The sequence below is a fragment of the Pelodiscus sinensis genome, chromosome 12, assembly GCF_049634645.1.
Source record: "Pelodiscus sinensis isolate JC-2024 chromosome 12, ASM4963464v1, whole genome shotgun sequence".
Lineage (NCBI taxonomy): Eukaryota > Metazoa > Chordata > Testudines > Trionychidae > Pelodiscus > Pelodiscus sinensis.
The window spans coordinates 25,953,832-25,975,806 of NC_134722.1; the positions used below are offsets into that span (position 1 = coordinate 25,953,832).

General features: G+C 44.0%; 1 protein-coding gene across 3 annotated transcripts in view; it reads right to left on the minus strand.

The window, feature by feature from the left end:
* Positions 1 to 2,904: 2,904 nt before the first annotated feature.
* The window catches only part of LOC102460340 (V-set and transmembrane domain-containing protein 2B), a 56,946-nt gene continuing 37,875 nt past the window's right edge, over positions 2,905 to 21,975 (minus strand). For all 3 annotated transcript variants that reach the window (XM_075940187.1, XM_075940185.1, XM_075940186.1), the window contains one exon: positions 2,905 to 3,592. In XM_075940187.1, coding sequence (XP_075796302.1) covers positions 3,504 to 3,592 — 89 coding nt within the window. In that variant the 3' untranslated portion in view covers positions 2,905 to 3,503. The remainder of the gene's footprint in view (positions 3,593 to 21,975) is intronic.

Here is a 21,975-nt window from a genome sequence, read left to right on the forward strand (position 1 = left end):
CAAGGATCTAAGCATTCTCAACACTTACTGAAGTCAATGAACCTACCACCATTTTTGCCCATTGCTACCTGGTTATTTCTTTTTTAGGATTCAGTTTTGTAGACACAACAACATTGTAAAAGCTATTCAGACATGGTGCAAACAGCAACCTTACCTGCACCTTAATAAAGTATTTTATGTGAATACTGTACATCTGCTTCCTCAGGTTTTATTTCCTGGAAATAAAACATCTGTGTGTGTTCCTTTTGCAAGCGCAGGACATTCCAATAATATCCCTTTCTAAGAAAGAAAAATGAAATGGGCACAGATTTTGCTGTTTCACTGTCCAGCCCTTCTCTTTCCCTAGATAACAATAATAGCTAACTCTTTAATCTGACATTAGCTAAATGCAATAGTGAACTATTACAAATAATACATCCTTCAGGTCAGATTTATTGTGTCACCAAAAACAAAAAACAAACAAAAAACAAAACAAAACAAAAAGACCCCAATGACAACCCAAGATTACTAGATTGATTACTGATCAATATGAATGAAATCTGAAACAATTTAATGGATTGACAAAATATAAGCCATGTGTATAGGCATTTAAGAAGCATCTTCTTGTGCCTGTTATGAATTGTTTTTCTTCATGCTGGTAAGATTACTTTCTTCTTTATAAAAATCAAACTCAATTTGAACATTAATGAAGGCTATTGAGATTCATCACAACTATGGGTTTAGGATAAAATGAATACATTGTTCAAATGTAAAAAGATTAACCTGCTATTTTGTTTCTAAATATTTGCCACAAAATTCCATAACTGTAATCATCTTATAAATATTTTCAAAAGTTTGTTTGTCCCAAAAGATCTCCGAAATAGTAAGAGCTAGAAACACCAAATTTTGAACAGATACTACTGATTTCCTAACTTAAATAACTCAATTGGTTATATCTCAAAATCATTTTCCCCAGAACCCCAATTGGGCCCACTGATAATTAGCTTTTAGTAGCGCCTGATCATAGCATTTGCTTGACTCTTCTGTTAAGTGTGTCACATAAACTGCAACTAAGAGATGCTTTCCCTATGATAAAAAAAGTATTTCCATAAAATATGCTAGGTTAATGTAATTGACATAATTCATTCTTCACACCTTTTACTATACTTTCCTCGGGCAACGCAGAGTATTTTTGCTAGTATTAAATATAAATTCCCTATTCTGACAAATTCAAAGCTATAAAAGGAAATATTGCATAATGATGTAAACAAATTGAACTGGTTACAAACACCAGAGAATTAAGCAGTAACTGTTAAAAATGGAGGACCAATACATATTTAGGAATGCTATCTACATTACGCACCAGTTTAGCTCCCCTAATTTTATTAGCTACCCTGGTGGAAACCCTTAGTATAACTGCACTGCACTGATGGAAAGCTAGGCTTGCACAGGCAGAACTTACCCCAGTTTCAAACCATTCTCAGCGTTTGAAGGTTACCCCTCGTAACTATTTTTCAGTAAAAAGGAAGTTTCAATAACCATTTTGGTTCTTTTAAATAAGCAACATTTTTGTTAATAAAAAAAATTCAAAACTTTTTTTGGTGAAATAGTTGCAAAAAGTCCATTTTTGGAAGTGGCGGGGAAACTTTTAATTAAAAAAGTCAACAAGCTCTACTTGGTATTTGTCAGTACAAATCTAGAAGCCTGATCCAGAGTCCATTGCACCATAGGATGTTGGTTCAGGCCTTGCTTATATCACATAATTACAGAACTCGAAGGCCATGTCTACACAGCAGGGCTAAAGCTGATATAAGTTATGCAATTTGAGCTATGTCAATTGTGTAACTTAAGTCAAAATAGCCTATTTTGGCTTTTGGTGCTGTCTACACACCAGGAAACCCGAGGTAGAACACTCTTCTTCCAACTTCCCTTACTTCTCGTAAAATGAGGGTTACAGAAGTCAGAGTAAGAAGTCCTCCAATTCAATATTATTTTCACAATATGTCAAAATACCTGTTTGTAGTGTAGACGCTGACTATGTTATTTTGGAATAATGTCAGTTATTCCGAAATAACACTGCTGTGCAGATGTACCCAAAGGGACCTTGACAGGTCATCTACTCTAGTCCCCGCGCTCATGGCAGGACTAAAAATTATCTATGGCACACACTGTTAGTGTTTTATCGTTTATTAATAAAACACATTTGAAAATGTTTTTGCAAGGATATTATAAAAATAGATACACCCAAAATTTAACCTACCTTCAACATTCCATATTGTTCAATGGTTCTTTTGACTTTGCATCACATAATCTCAGTTTGGGGAAGTTGCTATTAGCACAGTGAAATAAATCTCTGCTTTATAACCAGCTACTAACACACGTAGCACTAGTTTCCTTTTTGGTATGAGTTAATACACAGTTAAATGTTGCACCATCACTCCTTTGCCATGCTTGTTGAGAGCAGGCAGGAGAAAGAACATCTAAGAACCTTACTCTCTGAGAGTGTGTCTACACCATAGGACAAAGTCGAATTAAGATATGTAATGTCAGCTACGTTAATTGCATAGCTGAAGTCAAAGAAGTTTAACTTGGCTTTTGGTGCTGTCCACACTGCAAGAAGTCGAAGGAAGAACACTCTTTCTTTGACTTCCCTTACTCCTTGTGAAAGCAGGGTTACCAGCATCGACTGGAGTGTCCCTCTCACTTTGAATTAACTAGACCACTAATTCAAACCCTAGAAGATCGACAGCAGCAGCTTAGATCTTCCTCTGTACTGCAGACGTACCTTGAGTGCTTCAGAATGTAGGCAAACAGCTAGAAATTGTGACTGAAGGAGAAACACACAATATATGTAGCAATGCAGTGCTGTCTATGCAAAAAGGTGTTAAAATTCACTCACAGCTGTAGAAACATTATTTCAAAATCTTTTTATTCAACTGTTATTCAGCAATATACAATACAGTTTATAAACAAATGTCTTACCTTGCTTCCAATCTTTATTTAAAAATAAATATTATTGACAGTGAATATTAATTATGGTAAGATGTGCCTTTTTTAATCAAAATGTCTCAGAAAGAAATAATTTACTTTAATTAAAAAACAGAAAAAGGAAATTCAAAAAACCTAAACACAATAAGCTACTAAAAATATTTCCCTTCTTTAGAAGGGCTTTGACTCAACATCTTTACATATTATCATAAAGATAACTGCTCAACAGTTCGTGCAAAATGAATAGTCAGAGGGAAGGTTTAGAAAAAATATTACATTAAAATAGAGAAATCATAGGTGCCACACAGAGTATGGCTTTACACCATATAATCTGGAAACTAGATGCATTATTTTAGGTGGTTTATTTTGTGTAATGTCCCCAAAAATATGTTTCCCCCTCCCCATGTACAATTTGTCATGCTTCTTTCAGTCTCTCTCTGTCCATCTTTAAAACTACAGTCCTTATCAAGGATTTGATTTGTTTTTTAACAGGTTCCTTTTTTGTTTGGTTTAGGAATATTGGATAAAATAGTCCATCAGTGGTTTACTAATAAGTGTACAAGCTTATGCAGTATCAACAGGAACATATATAGGAGAGGGTCTGTAGCATACATAGGTCCTGCTCCTAGAAAAGAAAAAGACAAGGGAAGAGGGAGAGATTAATATTTGGTCTTTAAAAAGTGTTGCATACATAAATTTTTAACACAGAAGAATATAGGAGAATTTATTTTCATCATTACAGTAAGAGGCCAGAAGCTTAATTTTAATAGTAAGATCGCATAGCAGAGCTATTCAGCTCAAACGCATTTATTCCCCAAAGCCTACCTCTCACTTAGGTCATTTCATTATGGATTACTAATGGTATGGCCTAAACTTGGCATCTGGTATAGCAGCAATTGAGATTGCTATAAATATACCTTAATCTGTTATACTATTTCCTGATAAATGACAGGTATCAACCACAAATCACTCTAAAAGAAAATGACAAATGCTGTGGCTATGCTCTGCAACTTCCTTGATCAACAAGACATACACCAGTTTCATTTGGAAATGCGACAGCAAGACCGTAGCATTTTCTTTACTTTCTACAGATAAACAGCAATATCTACAAAAGTCAGATGTGGAAGTGACATATTAAAGTCATTTAGTCCAAAACTCTAGGAAAGACAAGACTGTTTTATTCAGTATCTCTTTGGAGATTTTTAAGAGCAGGATAGACAGACCTCTGTCTGGGTGATCTAGATGGTGCTTGGTTCTGCCGTGAGGGCAGGAAACTGGACCTGATGACCTCTCGAGGTTTCTTCCAATTCTAATATTCTATGATCATCTCGAAGGCTTTCTACAGCTTAGTTTTAAATGCCTCAAGTAATGGGATTTTCATCCTGCTTCTTGGACTCCTCCACAGTCTAGTAGATCTCACTGTTAAGAAGAATTTCCTCACAAACAGATAAAATTTCTTATATGTATTACCTTGTGCTACCTTAAATAATTCTTCTCTCTGTAATGTTATACTCAAAGGCTATGTCTACACTCGTGGCTTCTTGCACGAGTAATATGCAAATGAGGCTAAGCGTGGAATATCGTCGAGCCTCATTTGCATACCTAATGAGCCACTATTTTTTTCAGAAGAGGCTCTTGTGCAAGAAGGAGTGTCTACACTGCCCCTTCTTGTGCAAGAAAAACCCTCTTGCGCAATGCCGTTCTTCCTGAAAAGTAATAGGTGTAATGACATTGCGCAAGAGGGGTTTTCTTGCGCAAGAAGGGGCAGTGTAGACACTCCTTCTTGCACAAGAGCCTCTTCTGAAAAAAATGGTGGGTCATTAGGTATGCAAATGAGGTTCGGTGATATTCCATGCTTAGCCTCATTTGCATATTACTCACGCAAGAAGCCGTGAGTGTAGACATAGCCAAAAGGTGTAAACTAGGGGTGGGGAACCTAAGGCCTGGGGTTGGATGTGGCTCCTGGGTTGTCTGAATTTGGCCCTCCAAGGCTGAGGGCCTCTCCCAGCATTGGGGAAACCATGCTGCCACTCCAGCCCCCCACTGCCTCCCTGTAACCCCTGGTCCCCGACTGATTTTTCTGTGGGTCAGCGGCTCCTAATCCAAAAAAGGTTCCCCAGCCCTGGTGTAAATAGTTAAGTTCCCAGGTAATTGGCCCATTGCCAAGTATATTTAATTCTTTTAAAGCATTCCTTGCAAGTTCGTTTTTAATCTCTGACTCATTTTTAGTGCTCTTCTCTGAACTCCCTCCAATTTGTATAAATCATTCCAGTAACAGAGTTCCCAGAGCTCAAAACAGCAGGGAGTCTCAAACTGGACCACTTGCTGGTAGCCCATGGAAAGCTGGCTGTTTGCATGGTGCTGGCTTCCCTCTTGGTTTCCATCTGCTCAGTCACATTAAGACAGATAAAAAGGCATTAAATACTTTCCTATAGTGCTTTTTCATGTAAGCCAGGGGTTGGCAATAATTTTTGATGGGAGGCCACTCTGCGAATTTGGTAAGTGATTAGGGGCTGCGTTTTTTTACAATATTAACGGAGGGAGTGCAGGATCTGGGAGAGAGCTTAGACCTTGTGTAGGGAGTTGGAGAGTTGGGAGGGATGAGGTGCCAAGGTGCAGGCTCTGGCTGGGAAGTGCTTACTGTAGGCAGCTCCCAGCCAGTGGCCTAGGGGGACCATTAGGCAGGATCTCTGTCTGCCACAGCCGCATATACCACTCAAAGCATCCAGCTCCTGGGGCCAGTGTGTGTGTCTCTAAATAGTGCCCCTTTTGAGGGAGGAGAGAGAGTGAGTCACCACATGGTGCACACCCCTAAAAGCACTGCCCTTGTACTCCCATTGGTCAGCTTCTGTGAGGATTGTACTGAGGGTAAGGGCAGCACATAGAGACCTGCCTCTCCCCATGGGGCACGTGCCACACAAAGATACAGGCTGGTTCTACCAGCCAGATGCTTTAAGCTGTGTGTGTGGCCACAGCAGGCAAGGAGGCAGCCTGAGGGTCCCGCTGGAACATCAAATGCTTGGTGGGCCAGATCCTACCCCTGAGGTAAGGGGAGGGAAGGCATTCCTGCAATTAGCACCGAGGTGTTCGCATAGTAGAAAGAACCCATCTGGAGGCAGAGTCTATTGTCCATATGTGAAGCAGTGCCTCTTTCCACAGTACAGGCAGTCCCCGGGTTATGTACAAGATAGGGACTGTAGGTTTGTTTTTAAGTTGAATTTGTATGTAAGTCGGAACTAGCGTCCAGATTCAGCCACTGTTGAAACTGACCAGCAGTGGCTGAATCGGACATGCCTGGGGCAGAGCTGCTGGGGTGCTGCTGGGTTGGTCCCGCAGCGCCGCTCCTCGGCGCTACTGGACCAACCCGGCAGCACCCCAGCTGCTTTGCCCCAGGTGTTCCCAAGTCAGCCGCTGCTGAAACTGACCAGCGGCTGACTACAGGAAGCCGGAGGCAGAGCTGCTCTGCCCCGGGCTTCCTGGAATCAGCCGCTGATCAGTTTCAGCAGTGGCTGACTTGGGGACACCTGGGGTAGAGCAGCTGGGGTGCTGCCGGGTTGGTCCACGCAGCGCCGACGTGCAGCGCTGTAGGGACCTACCCGGCAGCGCCCCAGCTGCTCTGTCCCAGGCGTCCAGATTCAGCTGCTGTTGAAACTGATCAGTGGCTGATTCCAGGAAGCCTGGGGCAGAGCAGCTCTGCCTCGGGCTTCCTGTAGTCAGCCGCTGATCAGTTTCAGCAGCGGCTGACTTGGGGACGCCTGGGGCAGAGCAGCTGGGGTGCTGCTGGGTTGGTCCAGTAGCGCCACACCTCGGCGCTGTGGGACCAACCCGGCAGCCCCCCGGCTGCTCTACCCCAGGCGTCGGTGAGAAAAGCCTCGTCTGCTGGGGGGGGGTGGCGCAGCTAGTGCGCCCCCCCCCCCCCCAGCAAACCAGGGAGACGCGGAGCGGCTTTTCTCGCTGCGGAGGACGCGGGCAGCGGGACCGCGGCGCGTCTCGGCGGTCCTGCCACCCGCGTCCTCCGCAGCGAGAAAAGCCGCTCCGCGTCTCCCTGGTCTGCTGGGGGGGGGGGGTGCTAGCTCCGCGTCTCCTTGGTCTGCTGGGGGGAAGTGCCCCCCGCACCGCCGGAGGCGGCGACAGTGGGGGAGGCACCCCGCACTAGCGGGGCCCCCCCCCCCCGGTTCGTAACTAGGGGTCTGACATAAGTCAGACCGACATAACCCGGGGACTGCCTGTATTCTCACTGATGTGGGCAAGACTGAACCAGAGGCTGTTCCTGTAAGGCTATTAAAATCTGGTCTATAGAGAATTAGTACATAGGGTTATCTTCTTGTCGCAGTCACAAAGGGTATGTCTACACTACCCCCCTAGTTCAAACTAGGGGGGTTAATGTAGTCATACAGAGTTGCAAATGAAGCCTGGGATTTGAATTTCCCGGGCTTCATTTGCATGATCCCGGCCGGCGCCATTTTTAAATGCTGGCTAGTTCGTACTGCATGCCTCGCGGCAACATGCGGCACGAACTAGCTAGTTCGGATTAGGCTTCCTAATCCGAACTAGCTGTATGCCTCGTGGATTAGGAAGACTAATCCGAACTAGCTAGTTCGTGCCACGTATAGCCACGCGGCACGCAGTCCGAACTAGCCGGCATTTAAAAATGGCGCCGGCCGGGATCATGCAAATGAAGCCCGGGAAATTCAAATCCCGGGCTTCATTTGCAACTCCGTATGACTACATTAACCCCCCTAGTTCGAACTAGGGGGGTAGTGTAGACATACCCAAAGAGAGGGAGGAGAGTCTCCGGAGCACTGAATTTAAAGTGCTGTCAGCTGCAGTCAACAGCCAACTTTCTGACTGCAGAAAACAGAACACACTGGCCCAGCCCCACACTTACTCCCTCCCCCTTCTCTCCATTGCTTATTCTCTCCCACCCTCGCTCACTCACTCATTTTCACTGGGCTGGGGCGGGGGTTGGAGTGTGGGAAGGGAGGTGGGCTCCGAGATGGGGCTGGAGATGAGATTAGGGGCCAAAGGGTTTGAAGTTTTGGAAGGAGCTCTGGGCTGGGCTGGAGGGTGAGGGCTCTGAGGCCAGGGATGAGATGTTTGGGGCGCAGGAGGGAGCTCAGGGCGAGGGTAGGGATAAGGTGCGGGATCTGGAAAGAAGTTTAGGTGCAGGAGGGGGCTCAGAGTTGAGGTATGGGATGTGGTCTCTGGGAGAGAGTGTTCTGGTGCAGGAGGAGCCTTAGGACTAAGGCGGGTGGTTGAGGTGTAGGAGGGGCTCAGGGCTGGGACAAGAAGTTGGCATGTGTGAGGTGGTTTGGCATGTGGGCTCCAGGTAGTACTTACTTCAGGCACCTCCTACAAGTGGCCAGCATTTCTCTCTGGCTCCTAGGTGGAGGTATGTCCAGGAGGACTCCAGGTGCTGCCCCTATCCACAAGGGCCACCCCAGCAGCTACCATTCCAGGCCAATGTGAGCTGTGGAGTCAGCACTTGGGGCGTTACCTGTGCCACAGGCAAGGCAGTGCATGGAGCCCCCCAGACACCACTGCACCTAGGAACCAAAGGGACATGTTGGCTACTTCCAGGAGCTGCACAGAGCTCGCCACTGTGGCCAACCAGACTTAGCTGACCGGAGCCACCAGGGTCTCTTTTCGAGCAGGTATTCCGGTCAAAAAACAAATGCCTGGCAGCCTTACTGCCAGCAGAGGAGTATAATTGCCCTGCTACATGTTATGTTGTAGATCAAAAGTGGGATTACATCTACACTGCATCCCTCTTGTACAAAAGCCTATACAAATGAAGAAGAATGGCTCTTGTGCAAGAAGATGTTTTTGAGCAAAAAGGAGCTGTGTAGACGGCTCCTTTTTGCGCAAAAGCCTCTTGCACAAAAATGGCCCCTAATTAATTACGCAAATGAAGTGCAGCAATATGCTAATCTGCACTTCATTTGCATAGGCTTTTGTGCAAGAGGGATGCAGTGTAGACGTAGCCTGGATCTTCCATGTTATTTTATCACATTCCCTACTCATCTCTAGTTTGCTGTCCACTACCACCTTCAGGCATGGCAGCTTCTTAAGCATGTGCCTTTAACTGAATAGCTGCTGCATGCATTATTACATGCTGAAGCTTTTACTGTCAAAAGTCTCTACAAGTTAAATGTTTAACTTTATCACAATGCAGAGAGATTCCAAATGTTTCTTCCCCTAGCCATCTCCTTTCCAGTACCAGTCAAAGAGTTTGCACAGAAATATTTTGAATAATGTGATATTGTGCTTATTTATTTTCTTTTCATTAGCCACCTGTATTAAAAAGAAAGTGTACACTGTGTCACGAGACCTCATCCCCTATTAAAGGTAGCGTAGAGTTTCCCTGCTCTAGAAGAAGCTTCTAGATACACTGTGACTGGGGACCAATGTCTACTAGAGCTGTTTGGGGACCAGCATTGTTTCTACCCCCTTTACAGCTTAGTCCTTCTCTGAGGACAAGGTGAAGACTAGGATTTTAATAGGATTAAAAAAAGAGCTAGATAGAATTAGGTTAGGGACACGCATCCCTAGCTTCTGTTTGTCTGAAAATGGATGACAGGAGAGGGATCACGTGATGATTACCTGTTGTGTTCCCTCCCTCTGGGGCATTTGGTATTGGCCACTGTCGGCAGACAGGCTACTGAGCTAGATGGACCTTTGGTGTGACCCAGTATGGCCATTCTTATGTTCTTATGAAAAGTGAATGTGAAAAATAGCACCTTCTTACTCAGCAGATCTGCTTCCTGTATTTCTTCACGAGCCAATCTGCATGGTGAGTTATTGCTGCTTTTCACTCTCAATGGCTCTTCAGAGCATACACAACTGGGATTATATGAGCTTGATTTGTCTGCATCATCAATTGTGTGTTACCTGCCCATTCGTTATAACTACAGAAGCCTACTGAAAGCAGTGGACTTGCATGGGCGTCACAGAGACCGTAACTGGAAGTCAATGGGGGTTGCACAAGTGTAGCTGAAGACCTAGCTTGCTCCATGGTATTTTTATTTCTGGAGATAATGCAAGAGATTGAAAGAGCTTTGCTTGACCCTTACACCCCAGGATGAGTTTGCAGGGGTGGCAGGAGAAAAAGCTTTTCACTTGTAAACCACGAACCATATTAGTTATTAAGTCATTGAGAGGCAAACAGAACCACCAGTGCTGTATTCACACTCACTTTTCAGAAAAGAAGCCTTCAAATGGGCCCTGTAAGTGCTCAGTATCTCAGAACAAAGTCAGTCTACTTTTAATTTAGAAGCCTTGCTTTATATAAGCTACTGTGAAATGTTAGTCTGAGGTTATTGCTTAGGTTTGCTCGCACTGAGTACCTTCATGTGCATTCTGTGGCTCAATCAAAGGGAATACTTGGAAATGTGTTCTTCTGTAAAGAAGACACCACTGCTCTGAGTTCAGCCTTCAGATTAACTCCTGGCCTACATTTGCTTTGCCAGGAAAGATATATTGTTATTCAACAGCAAAATATTCAATCACAAATCTGCGAGCACATTATTAAGAATTAATTTTCACACCATCTAAGTTTCCAGACTGCAGTGAGTTTATGAAAAGTCACCTTGCAGGAATGTTGCTTGCCTTCAGTTACTTGCATTTTAATTTAAGTCTTTGCATGTACATTTGTACAAGGGAACATCAACTAAGTACGGATGAGCATTAAAGAGAATTTTTACAGAAAATCATTAACAAATGCAAGTAATTTAGTAAAATAAACAATTTATAAAGTTGTTTTTGTGTGTGAAAGGAAGAAAGGAAGATAGCAGGCATGGCACAGCTGTAAAAACTCCGGAGCTAAAAGGTACTTCCTGCTCATCTTCTGTCCTATATTTGTGTTGCTGGAAGGGAGGCTTAAGATAAAAGTGGGTAAAGACAGCTAACCAGGAGAAAGGGTTGCACACTGTGCATCTAAACCAACTAAACTTCATGAGATAGCGAATGAACTTAATGTATGAAATGCGTAACTCGAAGAGCCAGCATGTGGCAGTCCTGTGGAAGCATGAAGGTCTAAGTAGGGGTCAAGTGGAAGGAGTCTGTGCCTGTCTGTCCCTTTGGAGATGGTGGGTACATTCCCAGTCCTGGCACTCCAAGAGCACAAGGATTCTGGCAAGATTCGCATTGACAACACTATAGGACTCTCCTAAATCATCCTCAGATTCTCACACAAGCAAGTGGTGCTACCTCCATGCAGGGAAGAGTGCACAGTTCACACTTCTGAAGGATGTATCAACAGCCATACTCTCTTTGCACTGCCTCAGGGAACTGCTGTTGACACAGTGGTCCCTCTCATTCCTCTTTACCCCAAATACACAGTTGTAATCCTGCACTGAGTGACTGGACAATGAAAGCTTATGACAAGCTAGCTAGAGTCACAGTACCTGGGACAAATGGAATTAGGGTTGCCGGGTGTCCGGTATTGGCCCAGACAGTCCAGTATTTGCAGCCTCTGTTCAGTAAAACAAAACCCCAGAAAATACTTCTGTTTTTCTTGGACAGAAGGCCACTTGGGACATTCCTCCCCTGCCGTGTCTAGAGGGGGCAGGGGTATTTAAAGGCGCAGTGAGTGTGTGTGGGGGGGGGGGGGGAGGGGTTTGCTCAACAACTTTGGTCTTTTTTTTTTTGGCTCAACCATTTTTTTTCCTGCCATGTTCAGTATTTTTTGTGAAAGTATCTGGCAACCCTAATTGGAATCTGCACACAGGAATGGCTCTGGGCATCCGATATGTCCCTATGACAATTGAAACTAGGGTTGCCTGGTGTGAAGGTTTCGCCCTTTCCTCCCCTCCCCCTTTAGAATGGCTTTTCTCATGCTTGTTCTTTGCCCAAAGAAAAATAGTTCTGGGGGGAGGTGCAGAAATTAATTAAAATTATATTTGCCTCGTTTTCGTCATTCAAGAAGGGGGGTGCGCATGAGGAAGTATTCACACCAAGATGTTTCCCAGATTCTTGTCCGTCCTTATATAACTCACAAATGTTCTCTTGAGGGAAGTTAATTATCTTTAGGGGCAAGTCTAGGGATAAGAGTCTTTGGCATTTAGGAAGAAATACATTTCAGAATTTACTATGGGGGAGAGCTTCCACTCTAGGCATTCTTTTCATGCCAATATGTCTGGAACTCAGTGCATTACACATCAACAGGGCTCTGTTTACTTCTGCATATGATCGTATACATATCCAGGAATAGTGAATTCAAAAGACGTCCAAGTTCAGTTAAAACTCAGTCAAATAAATGCAGAATATCATAAAATAGTTGCTGGCATTAATACACAATGCACATTAATATACAGGCTCAATGAGCTCAATCCTCTAAGATGTTAAAGGGTTCCTCTAACTTCCAAGTGGCTTTGAAATGCACGGATCCAAATGGGACTTGAGGGAGTTCAGCAGGTAGCAGATGTGGCAAGCCTGTATATTACACACATTCTAAACTTTCATTTATTTAAGTGACAGGAGATGTGAATGCCAATGCTTACAGAATCAGTGTTTACTGATATATGTGATCAATAGCGGTTCTCCAATCTTTTCCTTGAAAAAAGAAAACCAGTGCACAAATATATATAACGTAGGTTCAGATATGTCTGAAATCAATGCTTCAAGGTCAGAAAACACAAAGTTAAACTGACCAGAGATGCTGTTCGTCAACCACATCCTTTCCTGATGCTCTATCTGCTATTTTTTATGTTCTTATTGCTATCATACCGACATAGCTGTAACTAAGTATTTAAATATTTGACATTTTAAAAACAGATTATCTTTAGATCACAAATAATTAAAAGTATAATATAGCAAATGTACATGTAAAATCTGACCACTTCAACATCTACTTCAAGCCTAAAGTTTAATGATAAGTGTTTTATTTATTATGTGCATCTAAATCACTAGGGGTATGTCTACACTGCAAAGTTAATTCGAAATAACAGCAGTTATTTCGAATTAATTTCAATAGCATCTATACACGCAAACCACTATTTCAAATTTAATTAGAAATAGCGGAGTGCTTAATTCGAATTTGGTAAGCCTCATTCTACGAGGAGAAATAGCTAATTCGAAATAAGTGCTGTGTAGACACTTAATTCGAATTAGCTGGCCTCCAGCCCTTCCCAGTTTCCCCTGATGGCCACTCTGGGCCAAACCAGGAAAATTCTTCTCCTCTCCTCAGGCCCAGAGCCCTTAAAGGGGTAGACTCTGGCCACACACCATGTGCCAGAGCCAGGCCTGCCAGCAGCTGCAGCCCCTCACCCAGTGGCCGCACAATGCCATCCAGTGGCACAGCCAGATGTTCCTCGCCCAGTTCTCCAGCAACTGGGGGCCAGCTAGGGGCCATAGACGGCACACGCCCTCGTGCACTAGTGCGGAGATCATGGACCTCCTTGAGGTTTGGGGGGAGGCCCCCAATGTCCATTATCTCCGCACTAGGCCACCATGGCCAGAAAGGACCACAGGCGCACCCAGGAGCAGGTGCGCCTTAAAGTAAAGAAGCTGCAGCAGGCGTACACCAGGGCCACCAAGGTGGCACCGCAGCAGGGGCTGACACCTGCCCCTACTTCCCCACCCTCGACCACATCCTCGGGGGGTGGGACGGTCCGCACCACCCCAGGGGGCAGCGAGCTGGGACTGGAGGGCCCTGACCTGGGCGCAGCAGAGGGGCCATCGCGGAGGGTGCCACGCCGGCAGGATCACCAAGCTGTCCCAGCACCGGAGTCAGCAGGGTTGTCTGGAAGATCACACCAGGTACATGCCATCATCTTCCCCACCCAGGGGCGGGGAGGGAGACCAGGGACCACACACATGGGCCTTGCCTACCACATATCACGCCGCAACCTGTGCAGGTGCAAGCACGTGCCATGCCACTCTTGGGCAGGTAGCTCTAGCTGGGTGACACCCAGAGGCCGTGGCCTGATAGACACATGCGTGTGTGAAGAGACTTGACCTCCCCCCACCATACATGGCACAGGGGCATGGGTGCGGTCTCGGGGCACCTCCCATCCCCAGGGACAGCAGGACATTCCAAACATGGCCTCTGTGCAAGCACAACGGCTCTGATGGTGCAGGGCACGGTCATCCACTCCTTGCGGGGGGGGGGGGGGGGGGCTGGGCTTCACCCACTGTGTCCCCAGGGAGAACTGACCAATTCTCTTCTTTCTCCACAGCTGCACCACCTGCATGTGCAGGGAGCACCACCCCACCCGGGACATGCTCCCGCACCTGAGGGCTCCGCAGGGCCACCGCAACACTGCAGGGGTACCACGAGCAGCATCTGTGGGCCCTGCGAGCCCAGACCCATATCATGGAGCAGCAGGCGCAGGAAGAACGGGAGTTCCAGCAGCAGCTGCTTGCCCAGGGTCGTGGTCATGTGCAGACCCTGGTGCAGAGCATGCTGCCTCGTGGTGCTCCCACGCCTGATGCCCCCCCAGCTACCGTTCCTACTCCTACTCCTTCTCCCCCCCGCCCCTCCCTCCTCAACCTCCACACCCTCCTCCCCATTCCCCCAGAGATGCCGAGGCCCCTGCACCCGCCGTGCTGGGAAACATGTGGCCCGGCGAGACTCCCACCCCTGAGCCATGAGCTTCCCCCTCCCCTTTCTTCCCCTTGCTTCCCCCTTCCAGCTCCCTCCACCCAGGTTTCCTCCTCCCCTCTCCCACCCTCTCTCCTGCCCTCTCCCGCCTCCTTTCCCCAGAGGTTCATTCCCCCCCACGCCCTAGTTGTGTTAAATAAAGAGAGTTTATATTTTTGAAAATACGTGTATTTTATTTGACATTAGGAAGGGGGGCTAGGGAGGGGTAAGTGGAAGGACGTGAGGGAGGAATGAGGCACAAGTCCCCAGTGGGGCAGACCACGGAGACTGTTAGTGCTCTTCGGGGCGGAAGCTCTCCCGCAGGGCCCCCTGGATACTGACAGCCCCCCGATGGACTTCCCAGATGGCAGCCTGCAGGAAGCACAGCCAGGCTGATGACAACGCGTCCACAAGACACACCAGAGTGCCCAGGAGCAGCTCTATCTCCATGTTGCAGGGTGCGGTGGTGTCCCGAGTGAGGGCAACCAGAGCACTCGGAAACACAAATACTTTGCTGTCCCTCATCGAGGTAGACAAGCAAGCAGAGACACCTGAGAACTGGTTGTCTGGAATGGGGGGTAGGGTCCCTTTAAGCACGGACCTCAGATAGCCACAGGCAGCAGCCCCGCATAGGAGGTCCTGACCTGGTGCCCTGCCAGCACTGGTTCCGGCCAACCTTAACTCTGATTCAGAGTCCACTCAGTGTGGACGCGCTATTCGAAATATGAAAATGCTATTTCGAAATGCATTTCTGTGTAGATGCGTTAATTTGAACAAGCTTAATTTGAATTAACTATTTTGAATTAAGTTAACTCGAATTAACGTTGTAGTGTAGACATACCCTAGTACCATGAGCTCCAGCTGACATCATTTCTGAATGATCAGCTGGCTCCTCTCATGCCTAGACTACTCTATCAGCTTTGGAGAGGACCTTGAACTAGGGCATATAGGATTGACTATCTCTCACAAAAGTGCCACATTAGCCATACATGGACATTTGCAGCAAAGCGAAAGACTCTGAATCCAAGGCAGGTGGCAACTCTTGCTGGCTATATAGACTTTGCCAGGGCAGAGGGAGTCAGTAAGCTCCACATCTGCATAGCAGGTGAGAGGACTGAGCCTGGTATATTTAGTATGTTATTAAAATCAATTTGGTGACTAATCAGGACTTTGATTTCTAGGTTGCTACAATTCACTTAAGGAAGAAGAAAAAATGTAATAAATAGGAAAATCCTCTTGAAACAGCAGCTAAGAATTGATCATTTATAAATTAGGTCTTTTTACAAGTGTTTTGAAGTGGGATGAACAGATCCTATTTAGGATTTCTCTTATTATGTGAAGCACCATCATCTGTAATTATGTAAATTATGTAAATTTACAATTCCTGCCATGTCAAATTATAAATTCTAAGTACACCATATCTGGTTTAAATCTCAATTTAAACATCTGAATTAAAACCAACATTTAGCACGTTATGTGCAAGTGAAGAACTTGAAATCTCTGGGTTTTTACATATTTCTCCTGTCTGAATTTTGCTGGAGAACTGTTCATAACCCTTTAAGATTATCTAAGCATGCTTATTTCACAGTGAATTTTAGAAGTTAACTAAACCTTTCTGGTTGTGTGACTTTGGTTAAAGGCAGCATTATCTATTTAGACACCCAAGACCAAATTCTTCTTTCATAACAGTATAACCCAAGCCCATGAAATCAACAAAGTTATATGTGTAAAACTATTCTGAAAATAGATTCAGATGGCATTAACTTTGGAAGAAACAGGACTGGGCCATATGTATGATTTTCATTAGTTCTTCAGCTTAGCCAATACTCCTTACTGCTTCTAATAATTATTACAGGCAAATTGAATTCAGTGAGCCATACTCTGCTTTCGGTTGCCTCAGTGTAAGTCTTAGTATCTGCGTTGAGGCTAATGGGATGACCCTTAAGTTATTTCAGCAAGTTACTTGAGAAGTTCATTGAGCAGTACTTGAGAAATAACTAAGCAGTACCTGGACACATATTTTCAGGATTTTGACATAAAAAAGAACGGTGGGATTGAACCCTCAGTTTTGAGGATCCCAACCAGGAGTATATGACACTATGCAGTTACTTCCATAGTGCAGATGCTTGGAAAATTAAATTTCATTTTATTTTTAGATCTTCACTTGCTCTTTTTTATTTTTTATTGCTGTCATACAAACACATGTAACTAAATAGTTAAAAGTTCAACATTTTAGAATCGATTTAATTACTTGTGGTTTAAAGAGAAAGTATAATATAGCAAATGTATATGTAAAACATGACATATCAGTATGTACTACAACTACTGATGTCATGAAACAATGTAAAAATAAAAATATAAATAATGTTTCAAATAGTGTAAATTTTTTAAATTTCATTTTAAAACAAGTTTGCAAAACATGTTTTCTTCTTCCGAATGACTGTTTTGCTGGAAATTTTGAAAATATTCCCATTTGGAATGAAAACAAATTTCAAAATGTCAAAAATTTCCCCCAAGCAGAAATGTGAAGTTTCACAGAGCAGCACTAAGCAACAATCCTAACAAAATTAAAAGCTGACACTGTGAGATGAAGACACACTTCACACTTGAGTACGGAGGTACACCTGAGATGAACCAAGCTGTACCTGACACAAATGCCCATTTGAGAGAGTACTCGGAAGCAGAGAACAGTGTGGAAAAAAAAAGGCATATTGATCAATAACTGCAGGAGACTCTACAGTTTAATGAAATCTCAGCCTGATCTTGGGAAAAGGGGAGAACAGACCTGTCTGCTTTTAATGACAGACTACAAGAACACAGTAAATAACCATCCAATTTCTGTGCGTGGGACTACCTGGAGAACACACAGGCAAGAACTGTGATGAAGCAACTGAAAATGCATTTTGAAACATCTGAAATACTTGACATGCTATGACCAGACAAATGGGCCACAGTATGCTGCTGCAGGGTTCAAATGATTCAGCACAAGATGTCTTCCTCTGGGTACCCACAAAGCAAAGGAAGGCAGAGTGGGTAGAAAAGAGACCAATGACAGAACAGATCAGAAAGGGTCATTAGTAGCAATATTGGACCATCACAATGCATCACCCTAGAGATTAAATGTGTGTGTGGGGGGAAACCTTTGTTGGGTCGTGGGCTACTGACTCAGAATCAAAACAACAAAAAACCAACCAACAAACAAACAAACAAAAAACCCAAACAAAAAAACCAAATCAAAATCCTCAATGATGTGGGCCCCGACTGAGAAGCAGAAAGACAGTCCCCACATACCTCTCACACACCAGAGCCTAGTGGAGCCCAGGCCCAGGCCAGGGAAGCAGCAAGGGGCTGGAGTACCAGCATGGGCTCTCTAACGCTGAGTGGGGAGCCCTGAGCCTCAGGGAGGCTGGTTCCAGGCAAGTTGAGGGTTGGCCTTAGGTTCCCCTGGATTACATAGTTGTTTAGCACAGAGACTTATGGGTCAGAAGACCAAGACTGGTCTTCCTGTGAGGGACAGCCCAGCAAAGGAACAATTGCCAGAACAAGAAGCTGTTAAGAGAATGCCAACCTATGCAGCTGCCTCCGTCAACAAAAGAGCCAAGGGTCTAAGGATACTACATGCAGATCAGCTGGGCTGAGTCCAACCATCAGAGCCACACAAAGCAATGGCAAAAGATATCAGTCTAAGCTGCAGTGGGATATGCATTGTACAAGGTAGCTACAGACTCAGGACAGCAGCGTCGGTAAAACTCCAACTGCAGAGTGGCAACAGACAGCTGGTACATCCAATCAGGGCCAAGACCAAGATAAGGAGGATTTACAAGGAGCCTCAGCCATGAGCTGCCATAACAGAAATACAGAGGATTAACAGAATGAAAAGCAGCAACAGGCTAGAAACAAGCATAGATACCAATTTCCTCTCCAGCCAAGGGGTGCTTGACCCCCTACTGTGCCCACTCTACTCCTTCCTCTTGCTCCACCCCACCTCTTCCCACCCCTGCTCTGCCTACACCTCACCCCTATTCCATCTCTTCTCCACAAGCTCTTGCCCTGCCTCCTCCCTTGAGCGAGTCACATCCATGCTCCTCCCCCTCTCCCAGAGCATCCTGAACATCACAGAACAGCTGTTTCATGGTGGATGGGAGGTACAGGGAGGGAGTGGTAGGAGTTGATCAGCAGGACTGCCGGTGAGGAGAGGTGCAAGGAGGAAAGGGAGCAAGGACAGTGGAGAGAAACTTGTCTGCCAGTGGGGAGAAACTTGGCTGCTGGTGGATGCTGAGCACCTGTTAATTTTTTCAAGTGGGTGCTCCAGCCCCATGGTACCTATGGATTTGGTGCCTATGGAAACAAGTCCCCCACCCATAGTGATAACAAAAGCAAGACAACTGGTTCAAAGACCACTGTACTGGAAGAACTATGAGCTGCCAGTAACGGCTATGTCTCATGCATGGGCCCATAAATTTAAACTTGACATTATTCTTTGTATCCCAGTTTTACCACTGCTTGCCAAGGACAACATTTTCAGTGTGGTATGCAGGCTTCTGTCTACACCACTCATTAACTTAATGCAGTCTTGGTACACCACTAGTTAAAAGCAGGTGGTCCATTGTCACAAAAGTATTCCCAGCCTTTGGTAACGAAGGTTCGTGGTAGGCTACTAAACTCTTTGCACTGCACTGGCTGAAGGACCTGACTTACAACTGGCTCTGCACAGTTGGCCTCTGCACATCTAGGTAAGTGCCACTGTGAAGCCAGAGGCAGAACTGGGGCCTAGATTTGGCTGATAGAATGCTGTCCTCCCACATGTTCGTAAGCTGGTGAATGGGATGAATCCGCATTGGACAGATGAAGCAAAAAGAAGTGATGATAATGAGTGTTCCACCCGCTGCACACGTCTAATAATGACTCAGAATTTTTAAATCTCCTTCCACAACTACAGTGTCTTTGAGAAAGCTACTTCACATCAGACTGCATTTGCATTTCCATGCAGCTGCAAAAGAGGAGCAATCTCCCTTACACGGATTGCTGTGGTTTCTCAAGTCATCCACACAACTTCTTATACATAAGTGCTGAATTTCTCTCTAGTTGGGAGGTGCTCAATCCCCTCCCACTGCCCCACAGGTAATTTGGCAATATCTATCTTTTATGGCCCCCAACGAATCCATATGTATTGAGATGAATACATTGTAAAATCTCAGTTAATGTCAGTTGGTCTAAATCAGTTATAAATATATTTGGACACAACATGTATACTTGGTATTATGTTCCTGTTCATATTTTTTTAACTTAAAAGTTGACAGACAACCTTTATTACCAATAATATGTAATGTACTTTACAATGTTCCTGACATATAGTTCAGCTTCCTGGATTTTTTTTTCCATCTGGCCTTCAGATATGAAAGGCAAAGTGATTTAACACCTGTTTAGATTTGTCATCCATGTGACGAAATGAAAAGTATGCCGTTTGCAATAAACTTTGCATAAAATAGTTAATTTGTGTTTAATTTTAATGGTTCAAAGAATATCAGGCAAAATGGTCGGCCCTCACGCATGTTCACTTCATAAAATCTGGCCCTCTTTGAAAAAAGTTTGGACACCCCTGCTATAAACAGACTGGGCAGGAAGGAGAGAAGCAATGGGGAAAGCTATAAGCTTGTGCCATGAAGCAATGTAAAGCTCCTCCTTCAGGGTTTATTTTCTAAAGCAATACAATGTTTTTCTGGCAGTTAATTTGTTTACATACCTATGGGGCTACATAGTATAGACTGAGGAACTGGAGGAGAAATAAAGTATAATGTATCTTCTGTAAGCCACCAGAGTTATCAAAAGTGGATCTCTGATCACATTACAGCTCATTACAACAGAAATTCATTAGGGCCAAATATAATATTTCCAAAACATTAGGACCGACAATCCCTTCTAAATATATATAGTACAGAGGTGCATCAATCATTCTTTTATCAGGTTTTTACAGTTTCTGCTTGATCACTTGGTTTCGGACATTTTTACAAAAGAGCCTGATCTGGTGCCACATTGTTTCTATTCCGATTACTGTTTGTTATTGGTTGCATTTAATAGAGGCAAGTTAGAAATAATTGGCTTGGAAAATGTGTTAGACTGCACATAAGGAAGAGAGCAGGAAAACAAGCAGCATTTCTGTTTTTCTGTGGTAGGATGAATATAAAGAAATCATGTGTTAGTAAACATGGGAGAGCCCAGGTTTGTCTGAAGAAAGATCATAAGAGCATTTTTAAAGGAATCAGTATGCTCTTATTCCCAAACTCCTGCTTGCCAGTTAGGGCACTTAGAATAAAAATTGACACACAGAGCAGTCTTAAGGAAAGTCTCCTGTCTCTCATAAATACCAACATTTGATTTTAGAAATTGTTGAATCAAGTCTGAGCCTTGCATCCATGAAGCCCAGCAGAGAAATGTCGCTCTACACTTAATATATGGAAATGTATCCTTTATAGCTTATAAAGCCAGAATACTATTGTACAGTCTGAATTTAAATAAACTAATACAATTCCTCTTCTGGGGACTGCTGTCAGGTTCTTCTTCATGGTAAATTAATATAATAGATTTCTGCTCTGGTGTCCGTGAGTGAATCTCCATGATGTGGAATCAAGACACCAAAAATCAGATACGAATATATTGCTATGGATGTTCGCCAGATATAGAATTTCCTATCGCAGCATGTCTAGAATGCTAACATAGAAATAAGTGTCATCAATTTTTTCACTGAAGTTTTGATAATGTGGAATAAAATAGGTTTTTTTTAAAAAAAGGAAAGACTAGTGAGATTTGGTGAAAGATTGATTTTCAACTAATAAACTTTAACAGATATAATAAGATAATAATTTACCACATTAGTAGTTGTTTAAATATTAAGACATTAGGACCCAGTCTGCAAACACTTCACTGTAGTAAACTAATAGTAAACACTATATACCCTGCACTAAATATTCACAGGATTGGGGTCTTAGGTAGCAAATTAGATTTTACCATTTATGGATCCAACACTTGTCAGTGAAGTATCTGAAATTTCTGAATTACTGAAGTTAAACAGATCACAATGTACTTTTACTTTTGGATTTTCCAGACAATAACTCTCTTCCATTGGTCAAAGAATAAGTATGAGGTAAGAATAAGTATGTCAGGTTCAGAAGCAGTCTTAAAATCGGAAGACTCAGTCTGTATGAAAAAAGAAAATGTTTTAAGAGATGTAGACCTCAAACTCTGTGAAGAGAACATTTTCCCTTTGTTTATACATATATAAATTTCTAAATGTTTGTGTGTGCACATGTAGGTGTACACACACACACACACACACACTTTCCACTGGCGAATCTATCTGGGAACTGACAAAAATGACAGCAACCTTCCTTTTCTGGATTAAAAGAAAGTAGCAATAACACTCTCCAATG